The sequence below is a fragment of the Neodiprion virginianus genome, chromosome 7 (assembly GCF_021901495.1).
Source record: "Neodiprion virginianus isolate iyNeoVirg1 chromosome 7, iyNeoVirg1.1, whole genome shotgun sequence".
NCBI lineage: Eukaryota > Metazoa > Arthropoda > Insecta > Hymenoptera > Diprionidae > Neodiprion > Neodiprion virginianus.
Genome location: NC_060883.1, coordinates 24,515,642 through 24,542,525, shown reverse-complemented (window position 1 = coordinate 24,542,525; position 26,884 = coordinate 24,515,642). Strand labels below are relative to the sequence as shown.

The 26,884-nt window shown below is 41.1% G+C and overlaps 2 protein-coding genes across 7 annotated transcripts in view; one reads left to right on the top strand and one right to left on the bottom strand.

Annotated features, from left to right (window-relative positions):
• The window catches only part of LOC124308337 (band 4.1-like protein 4A), a 53,672-nt gene that overhangs the window by 540 nt on the left and 26,248 nt on the right, over positions 1-26,884 (top strand). Inside the window, exon 1 of one of the 3 annotated variants that reach the window (XM_046770940.1) lies at positions 23,019-23,038. The exons of the other annotated variants lie outside the window; for them this stretch is intronic. The gene's annotated coding sequence lies outside the window, so the exon portion shown is untranslated. Of the gene's footprint in view, positions 1-23,018; positions 23,039-26,884 lie in introns of those variants that run through there. 3 annotated transcript variants of the gene reach the window in all.
• LOC124308336 (thyroid receptor-interacting protein 11-like) lies at positions 373-25,509 on the bottom strand. Of its 4 annotated transcripts, XM_046770931.1 has the most exons (13): positions 25,190-25,509; positions 24,873-24,952; positions 22,223-22,297; positions 8,969-9,136; positions 8,759-8,866; positions 8,267-8,672; positions 5,447-8,170; positions 4,992-5,095; positions 4,772-4,871; positions 1,699-1,780; positions 1,409-1,601; positions 1,188-1,283; positions 373-1,100 (listed from the first exon to the last, which is right to left on the bottom strand). In XM_046770931.1, the coding sequence occupies exons 1-13, from the start codon at positions 25,290-25,292 to the stop codon at positions 948-950; spliced, it is 4,392 nt and encodes a 1,463-aa protein (XP_046626887.1). In that variant the 5' UTR covers positions 25,293-25,509; the 3' UTR covers positions 373-947. The 4 variants fall into 4 exon arrangements, with proteins under 4 accessions (XP_046626887.1, XP_046626889.1, XP_046626888.1 ...); XM_046770933.1 differs by lacking the exon at positions 22,223-22,297; XM_046770932.1 differs by lacking the exons at positions 22,223-22,297; positions 24,873-24,952; positions 25,190-25,509 and adding exons at positions 15,456-15,487; positions 15,837-16,008.

The window sequence follows — 26,884 nt, the reverse complement described above, 5'->3', positions numbered from 1 at the left end:
CGATGGCCGAAAATACGCGAGAAATCACACGTGCTGTGATTTCGTTCAATTTTCGACTTTAGTCTCTCGCGCTTAAACTGCTCCGTGCGAGTGATGCAGCGTATAATTTATATAGTGTTTAAATAGTCGTAGTCTTACATCAGATATCCACATACGATGTGGTTATTGTACCAAATGGTCACTAATTTTTAAATGTAAAAACGCGTGAAACTACGAGAATGTAATTTGAAGAATTTCGGAGGCGAAAAAAAATTTCTTCGAGTGGTAATCACAACGTATTTTCCGGTTTGTTTGTAAATTGTATAGGAATAATGTACGCAGATTGACATTTTGCAATATAAACAAATTATTATTATCATTATTATTGCGGTATACAGTTAAATAATCTTTATTATACACATTTTAATACAAATTTCAACAAATTGATGATACAGAATTCAGAAGACGGCTTCTTCATTACATTTCGCATTCCGTGTAATTTATCAAATTCATCGAACAGTGATAGTGTGACGCATTTCACGTATGTTGTCGAATCACTGTCAAATCATTGTCCCAAACTTTTACAAACTCCGCTCACGTGAGAACGATAATAATAGATATTCATACAAGGGCACTGAATCTAGTTAGGAAGACGAATGTGCAGTCAGTGCTGGATAACTTTGAAATTTGAAATTTCTATCCGGTACATGAGCAATTTTTCATACCTCACCTACGCATCGCCTGAATTAACTTTAGGACAATTATCTACATACGAGTCGTAACTCAGTACCCATAGCATTCTCGACAAATTATACGTTTGAAATAAATCGGTATTGTTATTTTTGTCCCAATGGATTCTACTATCGAACAAAAAAAAATAACTTTACAACGCAATTCCCTCTCTCTACTAGCATGTGCAATGAGGAGTAAAAAATAATAATATCAAGTTTGTGAGAACAAGTTCAATATCAGCTGTCCTTCAGAACCTCCTTTAGAATGGAGCCGGTATTCCTGGCAGGAACGAAATCTGGGAATGTCGGCAATGTGATATTCGATAAGAGTAGGGTTGATTGATTAGACGAAGAGGAATGTTGTCTGCTGTGACCCGGGCGAGGTGGCGGCTGTGAAAATAGAAATTTCACGATGAAAAAATAGACATACACATTTGCCAAGATGCAGACTTTAGAAATGAATTAACAGTTATTTACAGTAGTAGATATTGGTAAAGCTGGTAGTTGAGCTTTTGGCTTGGATTCACTTTCCAAAAACCTGACGAACGCCGCAGATAACGATGCCTCTTGATCCTGCGGAAGCATTAACGTGTTGTTACAAGTTTCATAATCCGTAACATATGGATTTCTATATCTAAAATCGTCATTCTAATTGAGAAGTGACGAATTGAAATAAAAAACTACATTGATTAGTTTACTTTAGATTGAGCAACCCCTCCGCTTCGCAGTAACCCAGCAAACCAGCTGCCGCTTGCCGCGGGGCTGTTCAGTCCGCTCTTCTCTCGGTCCGATTCGTTGAAATCTAAAACGGTAGCCAATACTCTGAGTACCGATAACTTGTCGCCAGTTGCTGATGACACGTAGCCGAGTATTAAATTTTTCAAGAGAGCCCTGTAAAAAATATAACGTGTTATTGCGTGTCGTGTGACCATCGTATCAAAAGACGAACATGGACGAACAACTGACTGTGAAAAATATTTTTGCGAACCTGTCTACTTTTCCCTCGCCACTTTTATTTGCTCCTTGTATTCGATCGTCGGCGGTACTCACTAGCTCTGTTAACCGAGCAACTGTAAAAAAATAATGTATTATTTTTAAATGTAACTTTAATGCATGATATCATGCTGCGCATGAAAATTAAATATTGCTAATTTGGTTTGGATCGCCAATCGGCCAGAATATGCGCGTACAATAAATTTGGATAACAAATTATGAATGAGTCAGACATTTAGTAGAAACGTTTCTGCGTCACTTAAAGTTCACCGGTTGATACTTCAACAACAAGGAAATCAATATTGGGCACTTTTTAATTCGTATAATGTGTGCATTCGGCCGTTGCGTGGCTTCAGGCTGGTAGGTAATGAGACAATAAGCGCAAGTATAACACAAGTACTGGTCGTCGTGAGGCTACACCAGTACCTGATGTAATACTCACACTCACAACTCGATTAAACATGCTGCATTCTTCTCTTGTCATGCCATTTCAATAAAGTATAATTATATTGATGCATGCTGCTAAAAACAATAATATCATATTAAATTAATGCATTTCGGATCGCACTAGTTACCGCAAGCTGGCAAACGATACTACTCGACAGTACATACATAATCGTGAAGTAACGAAACGATTTACGTTTGTAAAACTCAATGAAAACCTATTAATTTCAAATCAGAGTCGTTCCATGGGTTCATTTTGTTCTCAATACTTTTAAGCCGTGTCAAGATTTCAGAACTAGCTTTTGATGAAATGGAAATATGCATTCAAAATTTTTATTTCTTATTTTCTGAGAATTTGTAGGATAGTAGTAGCGGGTGGGAAATCCCACGAGGTAATATGAGCTCCTATAATCAACACGCTCACAGTTACCGCATGAGATTACCCACTCTGTCGCTACCAAAATATTCTTTCATTTCTATCTTTGATTAACTCTATGTGGATCTAAAATTCGGGAAAGTGTATATTTTCCCTCTCTTATAACTTCAATTTATTTTGCATTAAAGGAATTTCATATTTAATTGGCGTAGCTCGATTTGAAATTGAATTGTTTAATCTCAGCCTAGTTTTTTTTTTTTTCCTTAATCTGACGATAATTATAAGTGACGTATTACGCGAAAATAAGATATTCGTGCAAACTATGTAAATGTATGCTAAATATTAAACAGTTCTAACATTCATAAACTACGTCACTCGACGATTATTCTACACTGTAATATTCGACTTGCACTTTCATCACATTTTAATATCATTCAAAACTCTACTACATCTCTAGAATGATTAAAAAATGTAATATTGAAACTAAAATTGTTACACACCGTGCAGTAAGTTTTAGGTCCTGTGAAGTTGCAAGACAATTTAGCTTTGCCGGTACGAATAAGATATTTCAAATAAACTTTGTCGCTTTCAGTCTATAGTTAGAATGAACGCCGACATAGGTACATTGTTCAAACTAGTCGCCAGTCCTTGAATTACCTAACTACCTGCTATCTCAAGGAATATATGCATTTTAACTGCAATGTTATTATGTAAGACTTGGTAATTACATAAAATTGCTACGTTACTGATACAGGGCGTACAACTTTGAGAAGAAAAATATTAACTCGACGGTCGATTGAAATGATAAAAATATTCGATATCCCGCAAAAGCTATATTCAACGCTGTAAAAAGATGTGCTGTAATGTGGATAAATTATTATGATAAGAAAGTAGAAAAAAAATATGGATTCATGCTGCATGTTTGAAATAATCGTCCGAACGTTGCACAAGAACGAATGATAAAAGTATATTTCAATCTGTATAATAAAAGCCATTTATTAAAATGTCAGCACTTACTTCACCGGAAAAATGTGCAATATGCAATTGTGAGTAAAAATTCTAATCAATATGTCAACAGCTTGTCAGCTATTACATCATTAACCGATTGAAGTTTAGTTTTTTTCGATAGTGCCATTCCGAACGTGAGACCCATGTGATAAAGGTAATAAAAAAAAAGCTAGATCCTAATTGTATTCGATTTAAGCGAAGATATTGAGTATAAACTTCATGACAAAAAGGGATCATGAAAGAACCAAAATATGCGGAAATATACCGCTCTATCATAAATTATCCTGTAAAAATACCTCCGCACGAATGTGCGATATAAAAAATAACTTATATTATAATGAATAAAAAATCAAAACGAAAAGTAAGAAAACCGGCACCAATGGCAATGCATGAGCCAGACGAGATGCTGTTTAGTGTGCAAAGGCGTCGGACCAGTTCGTAGCCGGATACCAGCAAGAATCCTGGGCTAGTTTTTACAATCCCAGAATTACCAGCTGATATTTGACTACGCCACCGGACTGTTTATGTGCTTACTTATTTATGCTCTTTTTTTTATACTGTTTTTATTTGTGTATTAGTCACAGGCCACAGCCAAATTGATGCTTTCAATATTTTTCAAAAAACCTTGCTAGGATATGTTTCGGGATTTTCAATTAGTATTTGGATGTCTGAGGCTATCGCAAATTGTATTGCTGAAATTTTCAGTAAAATAATGGTAAACGTTTACACAAAAATGTACGTATGTGAAAAAAAAATTTTTCAATCAACATATTATTAGTATTACAGTTTGTCTATTTGCTTTAGGCACAGCCCGCTGAGTCAGTTTAAGAATCTAGTGAAAAATACAGGTTTAAAAAAGCGCTTCTTGGGTCGTAAGTTTGGCCAATGATGTTTTCCGATTTCAAATCACTTTCTGCGACGTTGCCCTGTGCCTAAGCCTTATAGACAAACCGTACGCTTGTTGTATAAACTTATGCGTGTATGGCGTAACTGGTAGAGTGTGAATACGAAAACTGAAAACTAGACAAGTCTAATTCTAGTTAAAAAAAAACAGATCACCCATTTTTGCAATCAAACTTTACACTGACTTCTGCGATTTATACTTCAAATTATATTCTACACTCTACAGTTTACAGTAATGCTCCAATCAACAATCTTCATGCAGATTTTATCAAAACCAACAAAATGCAGCCAAATGCAGGATAAAACGTAAATTCATTCCGGATAAAAATCAAAATACCTTCTCGTTTCAGTTCCTCGATTCTCTCAGTTTTTTTATCCAGTTGTTCGCTCAGTCTTGACGCTGCTTGCAAGCATTCTTTAGCTTCGATCAATTGATCCTGTCAATAGAAAATTGAACGAAATGAATTAGTCGTACGGTAATAGACGAATATTTTCTTCCGTGTTTACAAACGGTCTGTTTGGAATCCGATAATAATCATTAAACATTAGATGCCAACCTTGAGATTGGTAATTTCGTCAGAAAGTTCCGCCTGTCTTTCATAAGACTCCTCAAGTTGTTGCTGAATTTTTTCTGTTGCCGATAGAATGTCTTTGTCTTTGTCTGAAAAAAATATAAGGCATTAACTAATTTGTCCACATTATCCGAAATCTCCAAATTTCATTTCATAGGCTGAATTATTAACGGTTAACCGGAAAATCGTTATTTTATTGTAAAGAAAAATTAAATGCTTATTTTTTCCCCTCATTATTGGTTGCTCAATGTGCGCGAAACACTTTCAATGTAATCAGGATGAATGAAATATGAGACACAAATGGTGTGAGACTTTCGTGGTAACGGATTCGAACGAAAAATGATTAGCAAAATCTTATCTCACAAGAACGATAAAGGCAGAGAGTTTAGAATTCAGATAAGAATCCACCATCAAGAGTTATGTTATCTAATGTGTATTACCGCTTTGAAATTGTTCCAAAACAATTTGCAAATTGGTGAGAGAAGCTGCGTGCGCCAAAACCTTGTCTTCGGATATGGATAGTTTCTTTTGTATCTCATCCCTCTGTTGAACAATAAGAGCCATTTGTTGCTGTAACGTTTCGACTTGTTGATTAGCCCGGATACTCGCAGAAGTGTAAACGGTAGAACTATTCTTGACCCGTTCTTCGGCTTGCATCAATTTCACTTCAAGTTCCTTTTGTTTCTGTTCAGCTGAGAGAGCTTCTTCTGTGTAACTCGCCTCGATCTCCATCAAGTGAGTTCTCAATCGGTCCAATTCCTTTCCTGCAGCCGCCTCTTTTTTCTGACTCTCTACAAGCTGATTTTGCAAAATTCTATTGCTAGATTGCTCCTGGACCAAAGCTGCCTCCAACGCGTTGCACTTCTCGTTAAGAATCCCCGCTTGAGCTAATTGGACAGAATGCTCGACCACCCCGCAGTTTTCACCATAATTATTCGACTCCTCGAAGTTCTTCAGTCTTTGACGCACGACTTGAAGCTCGTTTTGCGCCCAAAGAAGTTCAGCTTCTTTTTCTTTCACCGCTTCCGAAACTCGGTCGTGTTCCACCTTCAGTTTTTGATTATTCGTCAGCTGCTCGTTTACCAATTGCGTCAATCTTTGTATCTCAAGATGGTATTGAACGCTTTCGTTATGTTTTACTTGAACAAGATTCACCAGCTCGTCCCTCTCCTTTTTCATAGCTAGTAATTGCTCCTCGTGCTTATCGACGGGGTTTCCGGTCACGCTTGATCTCAAATTCTGGATCTCGGCATCTTTCTCTCTGACCAGCCGAGTCAAGCCGTTGATAGTTTCTCTGGCCATCTCCGCCGAATCTTGATTACTTTCCACCAAAGATTTCTCTGTGCGGCAATGCTTTGCGTTTTCAGCAATTAAAACATCATTCTCACGCGTCTTTTCAGCTAATGCTTCTCGAACATCTTTCATCTCATCACTAATTCTCTGCACCTCTTCTAGCGTAGCACCAGCTACCTGATTCGATCGAATATCTCTCAATTCCGTTTCTAGCTGAATGCATTTGCTTTCCGCTAATTGTAGTTTTGCTTCTACGTTTCGTAAGTCGTTCAACTTGGCTTCGAGTTCGCAACATTTTTTTTCAACCGTTACTAAATTTTCCGCTTCGCTCTTAACAGACTCTAGCTCAATTTTCAATTGTCTACATCGATCCTCGCTATCTTTCAATTTTCCTTCGATATTTTTAAAATGTTCTAGATTTGCTTTCAATACTTTCGATTCATTTTCCAAGTCAATACACCTTCCATTCTCAGTTTGTAATTTTTCCGTCACTAGCTTGCACGTTGCCAACTCGTTTTCAAGCCGAACGCATTTTCCTTCGTTGACATGAAGCTGTTCCAAGGCCTCGGCAAGTTCTGCCGTTTTAACACCGATTTCCTTCTCCAATGCGTTATATTTCTGCTCAAGAAGAACCATTTCCGTGTTCAGGAGTTCTATATTGTCCAGTGACTCGTCCTGAGTCGCACCCAGCTGATCGAGCAACGAAGAATTCTCTCTAACCAATCTCTCGTTGCTCTGGGACAATTTTTCTATTTCACTCTGCTGGATTTCCGCCTGACTCAACGCTACGTCCAACTCTTTCCTCATATTTGACAAATCGTATTCCAGGTCAGCCACCTGGTTAGGCGGATCGAACGAAGTTTGCAATTCCTCTCGTTCCTGGAATGCGGTTTCGAGGTCACTCTGAATTCGACTTTTCGCATCTTGCAGCGTTTTCACTTCACCTTCCAACCGCTTTTCATTCGAAACCGAACGTTTCAAATCCTCCCGCAAGCTCTCAAGTTCCGATTCCAATTTTTTTGTCGACTCAATCTGATCTTCCAGTCGCTGTTCCAAGTTCCCTTGGGCCATTTTCATTTCATCAATCGTCGCGCGAAGCTCGTTATTTTCGTCTAATGAGCTGTGTAATCTGCGACTCAAGTCCTCGAGCATGTTCTCATTGTTTTCGACGTTTTTCGAAGCACCGGATAATTGTTGCTGGGCGATTTCTAGCTGCTGTTTCGTGTTCCTCAGTTCGGCTTCCAGATTCTCTTGGTTCCGCAGGGTCGCTTCGATGTTGTGCACGGCCATTACCAAGTCGAAATTCTGTTGTCTAGTCGCTGTGTTTTGCGATTGAAGACGATCGATTTCTTCCTGCAAGGACTCGGTCTCGGTCTCCAAGGAGGCAACGCGCTCTTCGCTCGCCTCGGGAATCGATGGCAAATTAGACTTTAGATGTTCAATTTCCGCAAGCAACGAATCGATGTTGAGCTGCATGTCGTCGCATTCCAATTGCACTGATTCTTTCATTTCAGCAACGTCTTTCAGCTCCCTACTTACCTCGGTCAGTCTTCTTTCTAGCATATCTTTCTTCCATTTACTTTCCACGTATTTCTCGGCAACAGTCTCGAAGATAGATCTGTCATCTTGTTCCTCGATTTCCTCGTTCCTCAGTATCTCTTTTACTTTTCTCGACAATTCTTCGACCTCCCGAATGTTTGTGGAGGAAACTGCACCGATCGTATTGTTGTTTGCCTCGGCAAACTGCAGCTTGGATTTTACAGTTTCGAGTTTACTCTGCGCGTTGTTGTATTCAGCATAAAGCTGCTCGTAGGCGTTTTGAAGCGTTTGATGCTTGTTCTGCATTTCTTCTTTTATCGATAACAGTCTCTCTGGAATCAGATATTTAAGAAAATTCAAATTACTAACGGGAGTTACATTTTTATTCAAGTATCGTGTGACATCATGTTTCACAACACACTTCGTACCAATTGATTCCGAATGCTGTTGGTCCAGTTCCACGATACTGGTATTCAGGCCGACGTTTTCCTCTTCAAGCTGAGCGATTCTCCTCAGGAGATCGGTTTCCTTGTTTGACGTGTCCCCGTTAAGTTTGTCTTCCCTCTTAGCGGTTCCATTGTCGTTATCGGTCTTCAGGCAGACCGATTCAAACTGGCCATCGTCATATTTCATAATTTTCTCATTCACGTCAAACTTCTCCTCGCGCCCCGTCAGTATTTCCTTTTCGTTTTCAATTTCCAAAGATTTCAGAGCTGCCCGAATAAGATCTAGCTGCTCCGTTGATCCCAGCTGTGACATTATGCCACGAAAATCATTCACCAGAACAGCTTCGTCCAACTGAAGACGTTTCATATTTCTTTCCGCTTCGCGATTCTGTAAAAGCATGCATTTTTTCTTCACCAAAGCCTCCTGAATTTTATTTATACACGGTACAAGTATACTGCTATTTTCATACACACCTTTTCACCCATTTGAATGATACGGTTTATCATGTCTTGCTTCGCTCGCAGGAGTTCCGTTTTTTGGTGACAATCGAGAACGTCTTCCTTCGAGCTTTGCGCGTTCACCTGTGCGAATATTGGTTTGCAACTTATTAAATCAGAGATCTTTCTTCAGAGGGAGGGTTCGGGGGCAGATCTTTATTTTCCGAATAACTAAACGCATCTTACCCGTCGTACAGTTTTCAGTTCCGCTTCCAATTCGCGAATTTTTACGGTGGCTTGTGAGAGTTGCTCCTGGAGGAGCCTCGTTTGATTATCCTTTTTCGCATCACGATTTTTGGCCGACGGAGGGTCCCAAAAGAAAGCCGAGCCGTCGTCATTCTGGTGGTTCCCGTCCTGGAAAATGTCGATACGTATAGATACGAAAAAATAAAACCAATTCTGGGAAGAAGTGACGAGCAAAAAATCCGTATTATTCGCGATTAAAGCGATGCGCCGTGTTTGTCTGTCGCAAATAAGGTGTAGCGAAAGAGCAGAGCGAAGCCTCTGCGCCTCCGTATTGCCGCAAACGACGATTTATTGAGATCCGCGAGGACGAGGCCTCTGCGGTAAAACTTTACCGTCCGACGTATAACGCTAGCTGCAACTGCCATGCATATCGGCGTCGCGTTATCGGTTCGTTTCATTGCAGGGGTTCGTAGGTGAGGAGGGGAAAACGCGGGAAGGCAGCAGCGCACTTTTACATAAGATCTCGTGTCGCCTGTCGAACAATGCTTTCTACCTTAGCACACGATATCAATATGCGCGAGACACACACGCGCAGATGCGTAACGCGCCGTGCAATTACACACGTACAACGACGTGCACACTTGAGGAGGCATCGAGTTTGCTTTTTCAATTTTTTCTTCGTGTTTTACAAACAGCAGATCGTACGTAGCTAATAAAATAAAAGAGAACGTGTCATCGGAACTGTTTTTATCATCAAAATAACGAATCATTGCGGCTCCGAATTTATATTACACTACCTGCTTATACTATAATAGAAATAAGGTAATACTTCCTCGTTTTTTACTCGCGGTTGTACGCCGTCAAGTTTATCGTCAATGCGAGCTGTGATCGATTATCGTGAATAAAAAATTAGATACTCCGAGACGATTTGGTTGGGGGGGAAAAAGAAATTATTCCTTTCTAGAGCCGATCGGATATCGGTCGCAGTAACAGCGGCGGCGGCGGAGACGCGGCGACACATGTAAAATCGTTCGTGACGCCGCGACGGGGTCGATTTCGAACGGTTTATGCAAAGACGCGTTTCCGAGGTTCCGCCGCGCTCCGTGTGCCTGCACGCCGGTTCAAAGGAATATAAAATAAATGGTTGGGCAAAGACTGATGAATATGAAAGGAGGCTTCCTTGGGTCAGGTCAAGGAATAATGCGTCGTTTGACTTGCATGACGAAGGAGTCGGTCGGACTCCAGCCGTGGCCGAAGGGTCGCCACATGCCTGCTAAACTCTGCGCTCCAAATCGCCTCTCACGCACGATCGACTCGCTTTATACGATTAACGCCGAGCGTTTCGCGGGCTTATCGCGCGATTGCAGACGACCCGTATGCCTCGGAGCCGCTTTGCGCACCCGACGCGCGCCTCCCTCTCTCTCGTTCGTATCGGCCTTACGTGGGACGGCGAACCAGGGTGCACGAGGTAAAACGGAGGGAGCTGCGCAATGCGAGGCAGAAAATAACGAAGCGCAAAGCCGCGGGTAACCCGGAGGGACGAGTTTAAGCCTCGTTGATAGCGAACGTGGGAAAGGAAGTCCCTATCAATCCGGCCGCAGGCGCGGAATCGCTGGGATAAGGTACGAGGCGGTGGCGTAACGCACGCGAGCCGCATGCGGGAAACTTGACTCGAACGTCAGGGGAAATTCGTTCAATTTCTTTGCCTCGTTTCCCGTACCAGTTGGTAGAACAGCGAAGTCTGTTACGGGGACGCGTATTTCTACATCGTCATTTTACCGACACTTAGCTAGGATGCAAACCTTTTCTCCTCCTATCGACTCTTAAAATTTGGAGAATTTTGCTAATTTTCTCCTTCACGTTTTTCCTGCCGCGTTACAGCACCGGCTCTTCTTCGACCCGCGCGCCCTGCTGCACCGTCACGAAGATGCGAGTGTATGTACGAGGAGGAGGCGCCGAACAAAACGTCATTTTATACCGTCCTGCAACGTATTTACACAGCCCGCGTCAAGATATCGAAGAGGTATGCCAGTTGGCTTTGTTAGCTTAGTATTTTTTTTTTTTCTTCTCTTTTCTTTTCTCTTTTTTACCCGTTTCTGAAACACACGCGGTGACCCGGAGACTCGCGGTTGTCTCACCTGTTTCACGTCCGTGTGTAACTTCCTCTCGCTTTTATTACATGCGGGTCGCAGTTCATATATGCCTAGTTTAAATTCTCTCCCTCCTTTGTATTATACCGCGCGCATTGCCCGTTTCTAAATATTCATTTACATCGTAAGCAATTTTCTCTCTGTTTCATTTTGATTCCCCCTGTATATATATATATATACAGGGATAAAGTATTAACTGCCCAGCAGTAGAACAATGGTAAGATTCGATGAAAATTTCGGCCGCATGCAACGAGGGATCGTTGAGAAATCGAGAATTTAGTTGAACCTTGGAATATAACAAGATTGAAATTAGTAACGCTAACGTAACGAAACATGGAGGAAAATAATCACTATTTTCACAATTTTAAAATGATTTTGATAAAACTAAGATTTCTAAAAATGAGTGTGTTTTGTTTTGTAACGGTTCACCGAATTTGACACAATTCCAAAATGGCGAAGTAACCGCTTTTCCCGAGCACGAATCGTTACGATAACGTTACTAACTTCAATACGATGGAATATACGCGATGTACGAATGTATAGGTACTACGGAAGTGAGCGATCGGTCGACAATAATCAACGGTTCCCGTCCACCGTGTAGGTATACGTATATGCAGTTAAATTTAATCGCGCACGCTTGACAGAACCTATAGATAAGCCGGGTCTGGCTATGATTGGGTATGCGGCTATTTGTGCCGGTGGTCTACTTGGATTTCTCGTACAACGCGATTTCGAAGAAGATTGTACGCGTATGTACCTACCTAAGTTACACATATTACGTGTTATTTCAGAGAACTTTTTATTATCAATTTCTTTTTTCTTACCCATCCTGTGAATCCAGTACAGAACTACGTCACGTCTTTGTTCCGTCGGTTCCGTCGGTTCCGTCGATTGAGGCACGAACGTGTTCTTTTTCTTAGACCTTTTTTGTCTCCTGGTTGGTAATTTTTGCAAAAATCGTGTGTCAAACGAAACGTGTCAGCTCGAGGAGGAGGAGGATACTGAGAATAACGGTTCTTCGAATAATTTGCTGAGCGAATGGCAAGATCAGTTTCGAATCATGGCGCCTTCCTGCAGCATCGCGCAGCTTGTGTGACGTGTACATACAGCGATTAACGTTGCTTAGCTTGCACTGTGAAACGGGACGCGAGGGTTTCTACTTAAGATCGAGCCCGCGGGTACATACACTGCGTGTAACTATATGTAACCAACGAGTGTGCATGTTATCTAACGAAAGAAGCAGAAAAAAGCAGAGAAGAGAGAAGGTGCAAAAAGATCAGAAGCTGGTGCAAACGCTATTCACGTATTATACCTAACGCACCGTTACGTTGTACACGTATAACGCACGTATTTACGTAGCTATAATGAAACACAATTATCAGCCAAGAACAAGTCGCCGCAAACGACGAACAATTATTCATATGCACAGGCACGCAGTTGCGTATAAAGTTTTCTACTTTTTGTCCCCTACCCCCTCCTCTCTTTTCCATCTTTACTTCTCTCTTTCAATTTTCTCTACGACCTCGAGACTCTCAAGTTTGCGCACCGAGTGCAACGTGCGTGCACATCGTCCGACTCCGAGCCTTGGGCAAACGTACGTACGAAAGTACGCACGTATACAAAACGTACATACATACGGCACGTTTTCCTCCTGCACGTATGTACAAACATACGCAACTCCGTCGATGCCCGTGCTGCACATCCATACGCGTGACACGTGAATCGCGAAGGTGGCTTGCTTCGACGACACGCTTGTAGGCATACAATACGTGTATACGTGCAGAGTGTTTCATAGCAATAATGGTATAATAAACGCGGCACGACACTGCGAGCAGTGACGTAACGACAAACGCGCATTGCACATGCGGTGATCGCTCCGCGACGACGAGGACGACAAGGACGAGGAGGAGGAGGAGGTTTTTATTTTATGTATGGCGTAGAGAGGTATTTAGCGCTGCCAATGAGTACACGACATACATTCGAACGTCGGTATTAATACATTGTACAGCTGTCACGTAATCGAATGTCTATTTTTTTCATTTCAATTTCATTCCTACTTCCACGCGATACGGACAGGGAGAGAGGACAAAGGCCAGATTTTACTGAAAACTGCAGGGAGAGACGGACACGTCAAAACGTTTGGCGAAAAATACCCGTGCCAATTGTATGTTTTTTTTACTGTTTATGGAATAAATTCTGCATCTTATATACCAAGTATATTTTACCAAAATATCTGACGCGTCTCTCTTTTCCTGCAGTTTTCAGTTATATCTGGTCTTTTATTCTCTCCGCGTAAGTTGCGTATATCCTTGTACACTCGCTGTCTATTAATAACGTATAATCCATCATTTTCGTATTCGCGGAGTTTCTCCTTTTAATTCTGATTGTAAAATCGCGTTGCTCGCTCGAAGCATGTACGACACATCTAACAGAGCTAAAATGGATGGAAGAGACATCGTTATATCCCGTACTTGAGGCAACAACGCGACTACTTTGCCACTAGACATCGTTGGGTGGATGATATATCCGAAATTAAGAGTCAGCGCGTTCCTCGGCAAGAGATAAAAGCGCGTCGAGAGTCCCGCGAGCACGGAGGCGAGTCCTCGTGTAAATTGCGAACGAGTCAAAACGACGAAGGTTTGCAAATGTGTGAAGAGATAAAGTTGGTTCAATAAGTTCGTCGCGCTCCTTTGCAGTCTGACGCATGTATTAACGAGAAACTCATGCGGCATGTGGGTAACGCCTGCAAGGTATATCATAGGTTGTACATATGTACACGGGGGGGACAATGAAGAGATGGAGAGACGCGAAAAGAGAAGAGAAGACTTGTCACCGACTTGTTGCTTTTGTCTATTGAAGAGAAAAAAACGGAAAAAACAACCGCGAGCACAACTGTACGGTACAACACACGCGTACTCCGTACATACGGTACATAAAACAATTATTACGTGAGTCGTTATAACGTGTAGCAGCTACTGCACAGGTATACCGAAGATTATTACAATATCTTTGAAACATACTTTCGGTCCAATGCGAAATTTTTTTCTCATAACTTTTCTGTCGCAAATGGAATACGGTGGGAATATATGAAAAATTTCCGTGTCGCGCTTGATCCGATCCGTACTGTGCACTGGTCGTTCTTGATCTTTGTACATAGAACGCGTTCGCGTATAATAACGCACTGCGTACCGCGTGCACGTATGTAACATAGATGTGAAAAATCTGTTTCTCTTTCCCCATGGAGATCATCTGTGCCGCCAGTTGCAGTCTCTCGATCGGACGAGATTTTTTTTACAACTGTACCTATGTTGTATTTAGAATATAAAACAAATGGAAATAGAACGAGGTGACGACGAGGGTTGTATAATATCGATATACGTACGCGCACGCGTAATAATGTTGAAAATAAATGAACATATTTTGCCGTGCACGCGGAATATCACGCGTTGTTGGCAGAAAGAGAGAATATGAATCGAATATGGCGACCGTGAGTGTAAACTCGGTTTTTCTTTGCGAGTGTTACGCCCATAGGTATACCCTGCAATATACGTGAATACGTGCTACGTATATACCTCGGTGTGAAATATTTCGTTCAAAGCTGTAGACGCGATGCGTGTCGTATAACGCGCGTACCTACGTATATATGTATAGGCAGGTTATAGGTGCAAACACACGTAGTTTATACACGAAGCTGCACAAAGCTTATGGAAATTTGATGAATTTATGAATGGATTACTATATATATGCACGACGGTTTCATTATGCTTTGACCTGTTGAATTTTACTAACTGAATATTGGGTATACCTTATGTGTATCATCGAGATCGATCGGAAATTCGTTTCTACCGATGTCTACCTACTTCAGAGGAAAACGAGAAAAATGATACTCTTCGTTCATCCTCGCAGGTCGATCCGTGCTTTGCAAACATGTGAGATAAAGTTTGATTAATTTCGTTTCGTTCTTATTGGTCTTCTTCTCAACTTGTACAGGGGATGTGGTGTTTTTGAAATTTGTAACTTGTTCAAATTTTCATACCGCCTAACGCATTTTATATACGTTCGAGTCACAGGTTGGAATTAGCGTTTTATTGTTCGTTTCTTTTCTCATTTATGTATATGTATTAGCCTCCTTTTTTTTTGGCTCAGGCCACTTGCGCGGCTCGTTGATTAGCATGTTTAATTTGTTTTTCACAGGTGCTCCGTTATTAACGATGCTATACAAGTTACAATAATAGAAACACATCGTTATTTTTTTTTTTTTTTTTTTTAAATTTCTCCTACGACATATCGTCAATACGAATTAATGTACTGGTAAAATGATGTAAAATTTACGTTACCTTTATGTCTGCGAATGCGTTATACTTTGCATCTAGAGTGCAGGTATAACAACTTCAGCCCCACATACGTGTAATCATGGTATATACTATAAGTAGCGAAAGTTACGTGGAGCAAGATTCGATATTGGCGGTTTATAACGCGAAATGAACATAATACAAGATAAGTACGTCGACAATATTTGATGGAGGAATTGCAATTTCGGAAATTGAAAAGAAAGAAAAGAAATAAAATAAACAAGTGAGAGCCGAGAATCGATTAGTTATTTGCTTATTCTTCTTTTCAACGTCACACTCACTGCTGGCTATTCTCTGAAGAATCGCGAATCATGTAGTCGCAATCTCTGAAAATGTCAAATAAAATACGCAGGATGAATTTCTAACCTCGGCGAGGCGAACCGCGGGACGCTTTCGACGCGACTGACTGACCGACGGTAAGGCTTGCAAGTATCGCGGTACCGGCGTCGTCGTTCCTCCGGAGGAACACACGTTCTCTTCGTCGCGTCCGGCCGACAAGGAGGAGCCTCCGTGGCGTGGCATGGCACGGCATGCACTTGCGGAGGTGACGGAGAAACTGATTGTGAGAGGCGGCCTCACGAGGAACGGAACTATAGGAACCGCCTATAATAATATGCCTATGTAACCCGCACACGTTGGCATGTTGTGTGAATACACGCGTACATGCGTACGTACTGCATAGATACCTGTATGTGGGTGTCGGTGTAAGAGACACCCGGCTGGGCAGCAATAACGCACGTGCGAACCAAATATATAAGATATCTTATCGGAATATTTGTCATTCTCTAGCTGCCTCGTCGTCGTCGTCGTCGTCGTTTTCATCTTAGCCTTTTTTTTTTTTTTTTGTACCTTTTGTTCTTCGCATCGAACGGTGACTTCGCGCGATGATAAGTTTGGTAAGAAGTAATAATAATGATGATAATAATCTCATGCTCAGAAATTATACCAACTGTCGAAAAAAACGAAAGACTCGTAATCGTATGCGTGGCATTGTTACCTTGCAAAAAAAATTAAGGAAGAAATCTGTTGAGGAATTAGGCGCTTTCGCAACTTCTCAAATTCGGCACTTCAACCCCGCCCCGGTTATTTGCCACATCACATACGTATATGGCATAGTTGGGAATCATGATTCACCATAGATCTCGCGGTATGACAAATAATCTCAGATACGCGCAGGGAATGTTTTTGTATAAGTTACGGTCATCGCGGTACAAGTATCGTGTAAAGCTTCATCTACGCGTAACGAAATGTGGAGTATTTTTTTTTGACGAACTTCAAATATCTGCCGTGAAGTGAAATTATTGTATAACAGGATGTATAACGATGCATCGACCACGTACGGTATAACAGAAAAGAATTAACGAGAATATTGTCCGAGGCGGTGTTGAATCGATGGACGTCTCACACAATCGAAATTGTCTCTCCGAACGAAAGAACGAACGCGTTAAAAGTATGCGGCTATGTATATGTATATCCGACTTACAATCAGGCTCGTTATTCAACGTTCAGAGCCCACTTCGAGATCTGGGTATGACCCCCGCTGCCCTCCGCCTCACCGTGTCATTAGAATTTCCATTAATTTGCGTTGCTTATATTGTATGCATATATAAAATGCTCTGCCACGCTACACACGTACGTGCATAGATAGGTATACGTATTGGAATAAACCGGGGGGCTTCGAATGCGACTCCGATCGAGAAAACACACACACACGCACACACACATTGCGTCACATCGCAACGGCGGTTTGTTTTCGTCTTTCGAACTCCCTCGCGCATAAATTTCTCCCCAGCTGATACACGTATAACTCGACTCGTCTGTTCCCTTCTCGTTTTCTTGTTTCCTCGTTTGTTCTATCGTATGCCAATCCTTCCTTGCCCCCTTGCAACGGTACATAGGTACGTCGCTGTAGCCTGCAGCCCCTATAATGTACAGGGTATTCCGCTTTTAAGCGCGTCCACGCGTACCATCGACGTACGCAAACTGCAACCTGCGGGCGCAGCTGGTGATCAAAGGCCACGCACGATGTGGACGTAAAATTGGACGTCAAGGGGGTGTCCTAGTCGATTTTGACGTTGTCGTATAAATTATTTCCAAATATCGAAGTTCGCGTATCTCGAGCGCGAAAAAGGGCACGACGATTCCGTTCTGAACAAAAACACCCCAACGTATTGTCGATAAACGCAGAGATGAAGAAACGGCATGGATTCTGCGAAATCTCAGTAGTAGATTCCCAAAATTCATGCCATTTCTTTATTTTCGCGTCAAATAAAAATGTGTTTCGTTTGTCTTTGTTAAGAATTGCGTATAGAATGAGGCTGTCGACCCCTTTTTCACGTTTGAGATAAATGGATTTCGATATTCCAAGATATACGTATAGGGGAGAGACGGGCAAAACGGGCCCCCTGTGCAATCACATGTAGTTTCAAAAAATGTCGATAACGCTTGAAATCTTTTTTGGGCCAAAGATAAAAGAAAAGCGTCAGCGAAATTGATCTCTAACGCTATTTTTCCCTTAAAAAGGACTTCTCAACTCACGCGAGTGTCGCGGGATCCTCGTAATCGTCGCTCCCTGCAACTGGGTAGTCACAACGTCGGCGCAGCAACGGCGAGAAACACTAGAATTCTATCCTCTCTCGAACACTCGATGATCCTAGACCTTGGAGAGGCAGGGACAGGCTACGGCCTCCCCAAAGCTCGCCGCATTTATAGCCGACGGGGGAACGGGGTAGTCATAGTCACTATCAAAAATTTACCCGGCAAACCTATGCGTTACACCATCATCGCCTATCACAAAAGCTCGCCTGTCTGTGTTCGCCCGTTGTTATCGCGGGAAGCTTTTTCGCCCCGCTTCCTCGTTCGGCGTTCAAGAACAACGGGCCTACCGGCGAATCATCCGCAGCTGTCTAGTTACGCGCTCTTATTATACATGTACCAGCGTTGGTGTAACGAGATATCGGTGCAGCCTGGGTAATATCGATTCGATTTCACCACAAATTACCATTTTACGTACAAAGTAACCGCAGGAGCGCGCCAGATATCCTCTTTCAACATCGCATTTCACACACAGAAGGGATTCCACGCGAACCCGACCAACGTCTGACCCTCGCCATTTCTGAGTTTTGTTTTAGAAAAAAATTTCCACACTTGCCCCAACTCTCAAACAGTAGCCTGAATCTTTTCAGATTTTGTATTCAACTGCTCAATTATTTACAAATATTTAAATTGATTTTGAAACGGACCTTCTTTAAAATACTCAAGATATACTCAGAAACCGTAATATCTATTCCAAAAATTTCAACATCCTGATGGACCGATTGTTTTTCCATTTTTTTTCAGCACCTTTAAATATTTTTTGTCAGCTAAAACATTCTTTGAACGGTATGAAAATTCCCGAAAAATTCTCGTAATTTCTATTTTTCAATTAGAACATTTCTAGACCGGTTCGATCATGGAGCAATTTTTATATAATTTATAAGCAATAGAGCAGTTGGATAAAAAATGTGAAAAAATTCAGAACACTGTTTCAGAGTTGTAGCAACTGTTGAAATTTTTTTGAACCAAATCAGAAAGAGTGCGGGCCAAACGTTGGTTGGCTTTCCATGAAATTCTCCACAGACTTTACGAAGCCCGTGTGCAGATTAGTTTTTTTTTTTTACCGAGGTGTAACGGCGTCCACTTTTTTGCCTCGACAAATTTACGCCACTCCGGCTATACATTATCGTCTTCACCGCGAAGTATTTTTCGATAAGAAAACGGAAACGTCTGGCATAAAAAAGTCCCAGGACTTCCGGCTCCAGGTCAAAGGTGAACTCTAGCTCTTGGGCTTCGTCGGGTTTCACGTCGGAAAGGAATGCCTGATGTACCGGTTTACGCGGAAAGGTTGAAAAACGAAAAGAAGAAAAAATAAGTAACGCTTACGACGTACATGTAGGTACGCAAAAATTCGATGACAACAATAATCGTAAAGTAATTCTTTCGGGCCTCAGAGCATCCCGCGTGTCTACAAAAGACGCGGGCTTAACGTCAGCGAGAATGTCGTGGACTCACCTTTGTTGGTCCAAGATACGAACCACGTATCTAACCGACTTTTAAGCCTGCACACCCTTCGCCGACGACGGAGATGGAGGCAAACATTAGCTAGTAACGAATTTCATGTCGACTCTTCGCGCGTGTGTTTCGTTATGCAATGAACCACGGACTGCTGCACGAGTGTAATGTAGTTTGCCGTGATTATGCAGGTCTGCAACTAAAAAACTGCACAGGTTTCTTATACTGTTTCTAATACAGATTTTTACTCGCTGAAGCAGGGAAATATACTGGAAAAATTCCATCACGTCAGGTTTTTTCTTGAACTCGTATTTGTAGTTTCATTAAGAGTGAAACTCCCGTTTAACTCGAAATCTGGTATCCTATTCTTTGTTATAAAAATTTTATACAAAAGTGATTTCTTACCTCCATTCAATACGTATTAGAGTGAGACTCGAAAATAAATACAAACAGGGAAATAGAAAATGGAAAGCGGAAGCCTGTTCGGAGAAGTATCGAAGATAAGAAGAAAAGGTTTCATAGGCAAAAAGAACGAACACGGAATGTTAAGTGAATTTCATCAAGAAATTGTTTGTTTAATTTAATAAGAAATATTTTTTAGTTCAATTTAATGAAATGGTGGTTTTTTCATTGTTCTTATGCTTTTTTTATGCGAACACCTTCTATTTTCCAAACATACTGTACGTGATGGCGGGAAATGGAAGTCATTTTTGGATGCAGAACTCTGGAAAACATAGGATTTGCCAAAAACATCCCACGAAGCTGAAGTGAAATCTTTTTTTGCAGACCTGTGTTATCTCCTCTCTCTCTCTCTCTCTCTCTCTCTCTCTCTCTCTCTCTCTCGGTGAATTAATAGAAAAAGAACAACTTCACCTTGTCATAAAAGAACAAATTATCTCCGGCACGGTTTTTAAACCGAAATCGTCATTGTTATTCGGGTGGGTGTGCAATATTGACGGATAATGAACCCCGAGAGCCCGCATTCGGAAAAGAAACACGCGAGGTGAAAAGCGGCAGGGGCGAGGCGATGACACGTGTGTCGTATAACTACACGCACAGTTTTTGTGTTCCCGTGTTCTCTGTTTAACATTTCGCCTCGGTTTATCAGCCACAGCCCCGGAGCCTTTCAGAGCTCCCGGTGTATCCGGCAAGAACGCCGCTCGCTTCGCAACTTTATACAGGTACTTGGAACAACGGTTCGTTTTGTTTGCAGGTAATTGCTAAGGTTGACGTAAGATTTATGTTTGAAAAGAAAGTTGTGGGCGCGTACGGTAATTTCGCGGTTCCGACCTATCTTCTTCTTCTTCCCCTTTGTACCATATACCTATTATATGTATATACCTAAACCTTGGAGCGTAATTACACGTGTTTTCTACGCCAAGCGATATTCTTGTATACCTGTTATATTATCTCAATGCATGTACTACACGTACTGATACGATGTATGTACGTACATAGGGATGCAAGTAGATATATTTTGAACTAGATTAAATTGATCGAGTACAGATGGAAAATATTTTAAGATTATCCTTCATTTTATTTTATTTTTTAAGAATCCAAAGAACGTAACCGTTTTCGTTATCTGACGAATTTCTTCCGAAACGTACTATAATGACAAAACTAATTTCTCTATGAACAATTCGTAGAAACTACAAACAAAAGAAAAAACAAATATGAAAAATAACAGTGTAAAAACTGAGCGGTGTTAAAATTTACCAAAATTGGCTAGTGTCGACTACTATGTTACGTAGAACAATTTTTGTAGTCAATTCGGAACTTGAAAGTCAGGTGATAGTTTTAGATTGATGACACATTTGATATTTTTTCCGCTATTGAGAATTTATCGCCGAATTTCGAGACGTTGGCAAAAAATCGTGTACACGCTTGGATATTGTTTGATACTTGGGCACCTACCGGAAAATTTAATTAACTTTCGGAGCTGCGCAAGATAGATGAGTTATATTTGACTAATACATGGTGACTACCTCGTCGAAAAACATTGACCGTCAGAGCAGAAGACTGTTCGTGGGGTAAACCGTAAGGCTGATGTTTGTAGATAAGATGCAGATATTTGTAGATATATCTATATTCCGGGCTGCAAACATCAGCGTCAAGAATTTACATCACGACCAGTCTTCTGCTCTGACGATCGATGTTTTTGGACGCGGTGGTCATGAGACGGGAACCCGGCATAAATTGAAGAAAATGTGGAAAAAAGTGAAAAATTAAATGAGCGCCATCTTGGACGTTAAAAAAAAAAATTAGTATTCTGAACCGTTAGAAAAGAAGAAATTGAATTTACAAAATCTGAGCTTGTACTGTATCAACGGGTTACTAAATTTCAAGTAATCACAAAGTTGCAAAATGACGACTTTTTCTAAAGATGCATCGTTACATTAACGTTACAAACTTCAGCTTGACGGAAATTTGTAAATTATTTTTTCCTAAAATACCCTGATATACGTGTTACACCAGCCGATAGACATACTCGTAAAGTGTTGTACGATTCTGACGATACTTGACTCTGTGATTTAGGTTGACATAGATGAAACAGAGACGTGATAAGTCGTTCGAAGGCGCGGTGCAGCATTTCTTCTGATTTGATTGGCAGAGCGTGCAGAGCGGAGAGGAATAAGAATAATGGTAGAGGTGGGGAAATCTTTACGTAGGCAAACACTACAACTTCAAACTGGCTTACTCACCGTTTGCGAATGCTGGGCGTCATATTCCAGAACCACTTTTTGAAGCTCGCTGTTTTGCCGACGAAGAAGAGAAATCTGCGACAATAAGAAACATGCGGGATATATGATGATACTTATTTTACAAATTTTTGGAAGTTGGTTAAAAAAAAAACCTTCGTATTGTCAAACCCGTGGACTGAAGTAAAAAGACGCAGAAATTATATTATATAACATTTTCAAGTATCTGTCGTCGTGTAATATTTATCTACGTATATACCCCATTTTTTCGACACTTTTCACCTCGAAATTGCTTTTTCGTTAATGTGTAAATTATACAGTATTTATTTTCATACAACATACCCGAAAGACTCATATTTGGGTATAACATGTTACTTACTACCACAGACACAAGGTTTGAAGGAAAGTTAGGAAAGAAGGAAGAAAAAAATAGACTGTTAAAAGAACTCCCGCGGAAATGGTTTAGATATTTTTTCCCCACCCTGAATCCCGCATCGCTGAATAATTTAAATAGCCTGTTTCTGTCGAGCGTACTGTATTACATGCATATGTTACATATACGGCGACTACCTCATGCGCTGACGCATCAGGTACTGTAGACAGGTACAATATGCGCGTATATATAGTGACATATTATAGCAGTCGTGTTTCGGCGCCAGGGTGTGCGATGATTTTTGGCAAAGTTTCATAAGCATGTAAATGAAAGTGATAACAGTTACAGATGCGATTAAACGTCGTCGCCTTTAAGGGTCTCCGCAGCGGAGGGGGAGGAAAAATTAAGGGGTTGCGTGATGAGAACGAAAACACGACGAGGTTCACGTAAGGAACGTTCACGTCACGAAACATTAGGAAGATATTCGTTATTCTGGCAATAATTTTAGAACGATTTTCGGTGAGTTGGCTTTGGAAAAATATGCGTATGTTTGGTTCAGTACGGTTAGCTAGAATTTCAGACAATTCTAACGATGCGTAGTAACGATTTCTTCTGAACATGCACCGTTACAGTAAAAATATCGTAATATAGCGCGAAAAATCTGCTCCCTCGACTACGCGAAAGAGAAGAAAATGAAAAATAAACAAACCAGAACCGTAATGAACGATGAATAAGGTATATGTATAATGTATATTCGTCCTGCGTCGTCTGGGACTTGAATATTGATGTCCACAATCAGGAGGAAGTCCGGTATAGTCTATAGAAAAGGTGAAGTCGAGCAAGCTGTAATATAGCAAAGTGGCCCATAGTCCTCCACTCGCCGCAGCGCCGCGCGAAGCGGAGGTTGGTTATAATTTTTGTTTGCGCTCGTTATCTCGGGTTTGTACTGCGATAACCTCCCCCCCCCCCCCCCCACTCCCCAACCGCCTCCACCCGTCGCACAGTTCAGGGTCCCCTTCTCACCCCGCAAGGTGCACATCGGTGGACAAGGTATAAGCCGCGTATTATACCTACCTGGACGCTCTTAATACGAACAATGTTATTTTCGATTTCATTTTTCTATGAAGCGGTAGTTAGTAACGTTATTGTAACGAAACATTAGGGGAAAAATCATTATTACGTAATTTTATAATGACTTTTCTTCACGGAGTTGGCTTTTCAAAATATAAGAGTATGTTAGGTATATCACGGTTCACTAAATCTCGGACATTCTCAAAGGTGAAAAGTAATGATTTTTCTTAAACATGCATCGTTATAGTGTCGTTATTACTTTCATCCTCAAATATTTTTCTTGCGATGTATAAGATACCGTTCGTACAGTAAGAAAGGAGATGAGGAATTTGTTCGTCAGTTATTTGAACGACAAGCCGTACATCGTTTGTGTGTATTAATTTGTCACTATTTTGTACCTGGATATTACAACTTGATCGATCTTTCTATAGAAGATTGAAGAAACTACGATAATTTAGTGCTGATTGCGAGAATTGTTCTCATGTTCTTTCCACACCCTAAGGGTAGTTACCTTACATAAATGTATTAACTGGGTATTGTTAGTTCTGAGAAGCGGCGCAATCCTGTAACAATTTATTGATTAGCATTTACGGAGCGCAACTACCACTAAAACATCGGGGTGGGACAACCCATGGGAGGAGAAGGGGGTGAGAGGGAGTTGAAACGGGGTGAGGAGATAACGGCTGATAAGCGAGGCGCTTGTTTGCATTACACTCAGTCACGGTTATTAGGGAAAGGGACATCTGTTAAAATATTTTCTAATCACCAAGGCATAGGCTCACTGCTGCTGCTCCGCATCCCTTATCTCCACGGCACCTAGGGGTGCCAGAATTACGAATGAATATGTTGGTGGTGTAAGACAGTCCTTTTTTCAGACTCGATCCCTTATACGTATACCCTTCCTCTTCTTTCTTACCGTCTCGAATCGCTTCCACATTATTCCATTACTGAACTAGTGAATTTGAAATTCGTCTGTTCCAAGTTAATTTTCCATTAACATACTTTGGAGTTTCAAAGGTCTGCATAGTTTATTACAGTCTACGGTAGTTGCGTTACGTTTAATGGATGCTACTTCGCGCTGCAGATACGATTGCTAAAACTTTCCTCAGACTTTTTGAATCTCCAACTTGTGTCTGCACAAACGGGACATTACGAGGCTGATGAAGATGCGACGAAAAGCAAAGACGAGCGTTCAAGTATTCCTCTCACCTCTGCATCCTTGGAAATAAGCAGCTCTTGAAGTTGTACACATTTCTCGTTCGCTTCGTTGAGCTCCTTGCTTCGTTCGTCTGAAAATGCGTTGAAACGTGTGTAGGTACATACACAAGAATTTCAAGGTATTCCGCATATGTTGTTTAAATTTCCCGCGGTTGAGCGAGCAGGCGTGACGTGTAAACAGGACGGTTCTCATTGGTTGATAAAACAGAGACGTGCATTGACAGTAGCTAATAAGCGGATATTTTGAGGGACTCGAAAGCTGCACCGAGGCTCAGGTATTGTAACAAGGGGATCGGAGGTCCATTTACCTATTTCCTCGACGATTCCTTCGGACAGAACCTCCTTGGTGAAACTCGTTATTTGGCCCTTCAAATTCGACAGGCTAGACAGACCGTCGCCGAACCACGCCATTTTACACGTCGACACTACTGAGGAACTGAACGTACGAATATTTTAGCATTATCATTTCACTGCGAGAAGCTCGAAACGTTTACTCTTCGCACCCCATCGTTCGATTCTTTATACGGTAGACCTATTTTACGTATCGCGTCCACCTGACGTTTACCAAAATCGTATGACAGATCAAAATACACTCCGTAATATTGTATGTATACACAACCTGCTGATCGCGCAGGTTGACCAACCGCTAGAAATACAATACTGGCAACGATACGGACGAAAATAACTGCCGAATTTATACTACGTATGTAACGAACAAACCCATATTTCTTCGCATTACTTTCAGCAGGGTAAACAAATAATGGAATCAACTCAACGAATTGTCACACGGTGTTGTGTAAATTTTCATTCTTATTAATGGGCATTCATTTTACATCCTGCCGTGCCGACTGCGCTATTTTTCTTCTGTCTTGGAGAAAGATGGAGAAGCGGAACTTCACAGCCTTTGTACCGACCGAAACTCCATCGAGGTCGTTGCTTACCGGCCTTCCTATGACACATCACTGGAATGCTAGCCACACAATTGTTGACCAATTGTTCAATTTGAAGGTGCCTCACCTACGCACAGCTGATTCCAAACGCTCTGCTGTTCGCATGGTAACAAAACTATGCCCTAGGTTTGTTGCACGCAGTTTCACGAGTAAAGTCACAGTTTACGAGTAGATAACATCGTTCAACATTTAAAGTACAAGTCTCATGACTATCCAATTTTTTGATGCAAATAATAAAATCTTACTTATAAAAAGTTTCGTAGCTAAGGAAAATTGGTAAATTTGAACCTGCCACGCATCTGCAATTTTATTCTCCACGATTCAGTTAATTCTTCATCTAATTCACGTACGTAATTTAACCAAAGAACTTTCGTTGGATCTTTTGCAAATGAAAATACGGATGGTTGTATCTGTCTCAATTGTTCCATGAATATTCACTGTATTTGTATAATATATATATTTTTTTCAATAAATTCTCTCCTTAATCAAACTAATTTCGCGGAATTCTGGAACTTGACGAGTGACGAATTGTAATTCGTTCAATTTGTGACCGAGATTTTTTACGCACGTCGTTATCGGGTTGATCAATCATCACGTGCAGAGGTACGAAGGAAAACACTTTTTTACTACGCTCTTACTTTTTCATACATTCGTTACAAGAAGTGCTAGACAGTGAAAATTACATGTTGCAATTTATGATTAACCTTTTTGGAATTACAAAATCCAATAGTGATTAGTATCAGTTTATTTTTCCACTACAATATAGAATTGTAACCGGTATGAAATTTTCTTCCCATTGTAGATAACAGTTATAATTAGAATCGAAATTTCTTGCAATTACAAAATACAATTGTGCAATTATTTCCTGCAGTCGGGAAAAGGTCGAGCTTCTGTCGGGTTTTCATTCCTGATCGGAAATATTAAATGACGGAACATCGACTTTACACAATCTGCAACCTCGTCGAGTCGATGATGTCAGAAATCACATATTGAATGCTATTTGAGGAATCGAAGAAATATGTCAGTTGGGTAATTTTCTTGTTCGCTGACCTA

Coding starts and splice junctions, on each gene's coding strand:
- LOC124308336 (XM_046770931.1), bottom strand. CDS start 25,292: ATGGCGTGGTTCGGCGACGGTCTGTCTAGCCTGTCGAATTTGAAGGGC. Junction 8,171..8,266: donor ACAGCATTCGGAATCAATTG/GTACGAAGTGTG, acceptor ATCTGATTCCAG/AGAGACTGTTATCGATAAAA. Junction 1,781..4,771: donor CGAGGAACTGAAACGAGAAG/GTATTTTGATTT, acceptor ATTTTTTTACAG/TTGCTCGGTTAACAGAGCTA.